This window comes from Myotis davidii, unplaced genomic scaffold, assembly GCF_000327345.1.
Source record: "Myotis davidii unplaced genomic scaffold, ASM32734v1 scaffold1323, whole genome shotgun sequence".
NCBI lineage: Eukaryota > Metazoa > Chordata > Mammalia > Chiroptera > Vespertilionidae > Myotis > Myotis davidii.
In genome coordinates this window covers 690,729-694,239 of record NW_006294585.1, presented here as the reverse complement: position 1 = coordinate 694,239, position 3,511 = coordinate 690,729, and the positions used below count along the sequence as shown (strand labels likewise).

The 3,511-nt window shown below is 43.2% G+C and overlaps 1 protein-coding gene across 1 annotated transcript in view; it reads right to left on the bottom strand.

Moving 5' to 3' along the window:
- Positions 1 to 3,511, bottom strand: part of CCDC170 (coiled-coil domain containing 170) — a 58,565-nt gene that overhangs the window by 33,098 nt on the left and 21,956 nt on the right. The window contains exons 6-7 of the mRNA XM_006768714.2: positions 1,865 to 2,009; positions 715 to 900 (exon numbers count right to left, since the gene is read on the bottom strand). Of these exons, the coding sequence (XP_006768777.2) occupies positions 715 to 900; positions 1,865 to 2,009 (331 nt within the window). The remainder of the gene's footprint in view (positions 1 to 714; positions 901 to 1,864; positions 2,010 to 3,511) is intronic.

Below are 3,511 nucleotides of genomic sequence, written 5' to 3'. Positions count from 1 at the left end.
TAAGAGCCCGTTTCCTTTGGCAACATGTCTCAAAATTATGATACCCATATTCTTTGACCCTGCAAGTCTGCTTCTAGGATTCTGTCTTACTGATATATTCTCGCACACAAGATACAAGATTATTGATAGCGCTCTTGTTTATGATAGCATGTAGTGTATTACCATTTTTAAATAAAGAGGAAAACGTAGTGTATAGAATATGCTGTCCTTGTTAAAAATGAATAAAAAGAGTAAGCATATGCATATATGGTCGTGGAATGGTTCTAGAAAGGTATACAAGAAGCTGCTAGCCTCCCCTATTCCCCAGTGTCTTATGTCTAAGAAGCTATTAATAGAGGTTGCCTCTGAGGACAACCGGGTGGCTGGAGGCAGTGGGTAACAGTATATGGTGAAATTTCACCATATACTATTGTGTCCCTTTAGAATTGTATATCTTGTTCAAAAACATAAATTTTACCAAATGTAATCCTTATGCTTCAAGTCAGACATTCTCCACAAACCCTGTCCCTTTGAGTGTTTCATATTTCTTTTTGTCCTGGTTTTCTAGCTACGCCTCACATGGCCCCTCAGGGCCCGAGTCCCATGCCGCCCGGCTCCGGCTCACCCAGCCCCAGAGCCTGGCCTGGACAGCAGGTGCGCTCACCGGCATCCAGTTTCCAATTTCTGCTCCCACACCAGAGCATCCCACAGGCGCACAGGCGCTCCCTGCTGTACCTGGCGCAGCCCGTCTCTCTCCTCGGCGCAGGAGGCGGCTCTCTTCTGCTCTCTGTTCACTTGGGAAACCAGCCTCACGATCGTCTCCCGGCTGGCTTTGGCCTCCATCTCATGGACACTCACGGTCTCCTCAAGAGTCACAAGCTGTCCTCTCAGAGACGTATTTTCCGTGCCCAGCTCCCTGAGCTGAAGAGAAAGCAATCGCAGCTGTCCCACGGGAATAACAAGTTCGCACAACCTTCTCCAAGCCACTCGGTCCCTATCCCCCGGTGACTGCACTATCATATGCCGATTGTGGAAGCTCTCCCCTCCATCCACTCAAAGGTCACAGTGCAAAGGCTGCCTCTACCTCATGGGCGGGCCCAGAGGTCAAATTAAAATTAATCAAACGGTAGGCCCAGGGTAACAGTGATGAGAGCTCAGCTAAAAGCTCCGGACAGGACAAGCACCCTGACGTCTAAGTAACTGGGGGAAGGTGATGATCTACAAGGTTACAGCAGCCAGGGCCACGGGTGTGCTGGAAAAAGGGGCACCAGCGGCATGCAAGGCGCTGCCTGGCACAGGAGAGGGATGCAGAGAGAAAGCAGGACTTTTAAAAACAAGTCCTTCAAATTGATGCAAGCATAGCAAAGTTCTGAACTGCGTGCTCCAACTGTGGCAATCACTGGGATTAGCGGGGCATTGCATTCTCTATGTTGTACATTTGCATTAACTGGGAGCATCAGTAAGATTGCAAGATTTACCAAGATGGAACTCATCTTAACCTTATACTCGAGAAATATCCCAAAAATGACACACACTGTTTTTGCTGTTGGTGTGTGTTTCTGTCTTAACTCAAAACAAACAAACAAAATTTTCTTAAGACACACCATTAAAATGAATAACTCTTTGTATTTGACAATCTAAATATATTTTAGACAAACACAATCAATCCTTTCTGGAGAATAATTAATCTCCAAAAATGCTAGCAAGGATCTTGGAACTGAGGCTCAGAGAGGTGACATGGTTTGCCCCAGGTCACACACTCAATGCATGCTACATTTGGGCCGTGTCCCATTCTCTCGTCACCCCCAGACTCAGCCACAGCTTTTCTTTTCATGGCACATGTCAAAATGACCCCTAAATGTCTTTTTCATATGCATACAAACACCTTTAGAATTAAATCTTCATCTGGTATCTTTTCATTCTTCTTATCTGGATCTAAGCAGTCCCAAAGACGAGCTAGAAATTCCTCATGTTCCTTGCAATTCTTCGACATTTGATTCTTATTCTCCTCGTTTTCCTTTACACACTTTCTATCAGGCAAATAACAAATAAGTCATCAAACAAAGTCCAGAACTTAAGTTCTTTATGGGAAATCATCACTTTCATCACAATAGTTCCCCAGACCCAGAGCACATTATTGCCATGCAAACCCTGTAAAGGAAGGAGAAAATGGAAGCAATTCTGGGGCATCCACACTCTGCAGAGATGTAGGAAAATCTTCGTGGCATCTTAGATCTAGTAACGGCAAGGGAGACGGTAACATTCTCTGTCAGCTGTCCCCAACCTTCTAGGACGTGCACAGGTGACAGGCCAACCCCATGGTCTCCGTTGGGGCCTCAGGGGGAAGCAGGAGAGGGCTGCTACATTGGTGCTAGGGCACCAGGCTTATTTTAGAAGGGTTATTTCCAGCATTCCCTAGCTCATGGCCAAGCATAACTATAACAAAAAGTACATCGGGCCCAGGTGACATGGCTCAGTGCTTGAGCGTCAACCTATGAACCAGGAGGTCCAGTTCAATTCCCAGTCAGGACACATGCCTGGGTTACGGGCTTGATCCCCAGTGTGGGGTGTGCAGGAGGCAGCTGATCAATGATTCTCTCTCATCATTGATGTTTCTTGCTCCTCTCTCCTTCTCCCTTCCTCTCTAAAATAAATAAAAATTTAAAAGTACATCAGAAGCAGGGGTGCTCCCACCTCTGGAAAAGATCATTATTAATTCTCACATACCCAGAGTTTTTAAAGCATATTGGAAGGGGCCAGTCAAGGAAAATCAGTCAATTTATGCTCTGCTACAAATACTTGATTTCAAATCTCAGGTAGGTTTGCTGAGATAACACAGTCCATTTCTCATGCTTTAATTCTTAGAGATTAAGAGATCCTCCTCAAAAAATAGACATATTTTAAAGGCAAATGAGAAATCATTTCAGTAATTTGGTACCATTTTTTACTACTCTAGATAATAAACATGATTATTGCTTTCCCTCTCTGCCATGTTGTTTACTGCATATTCTTCTCCCTCCATTCAAAGATTAACAAAGCATGTAATTGCATAGACTCAAAAGCATATCATATTCCTATTTAGAAAAATGTATAAAAATCAAAGACCAAAATCAATATCTCTCTCGGTTCTTATTTTCAGCAAATGGAAGGTAATATGTATCCAGTCTCCTGGATAATGAAAGGCACAATTAATACTATAGCTCTGACTGATTTATATAGGCGATTTAAGTCTCACTTCTCTATTCCAAGGATTTCTAAAGTATTTCCACTTCTATGTGCATTTCACTTTTAGCCAGCAAAGTTGCAGGAGTCTATCCTAAGGACATAATCACAGAAATGTGGAATTATGAATGCCCATGGGTACTCATTGCATGTCGGTTTTGAGTATCTATTAAAGGTGCTAAAGATACAGTAGTAAACAAAACAAATAAAGAACCTTGCCCTCATGAAGCTTATGTTCTAAATGGGAAGATGAACAATAACTAAAATATTAATGTGTGTGGAATGTTTGTTTGAAAAGGACTGAAGGGCA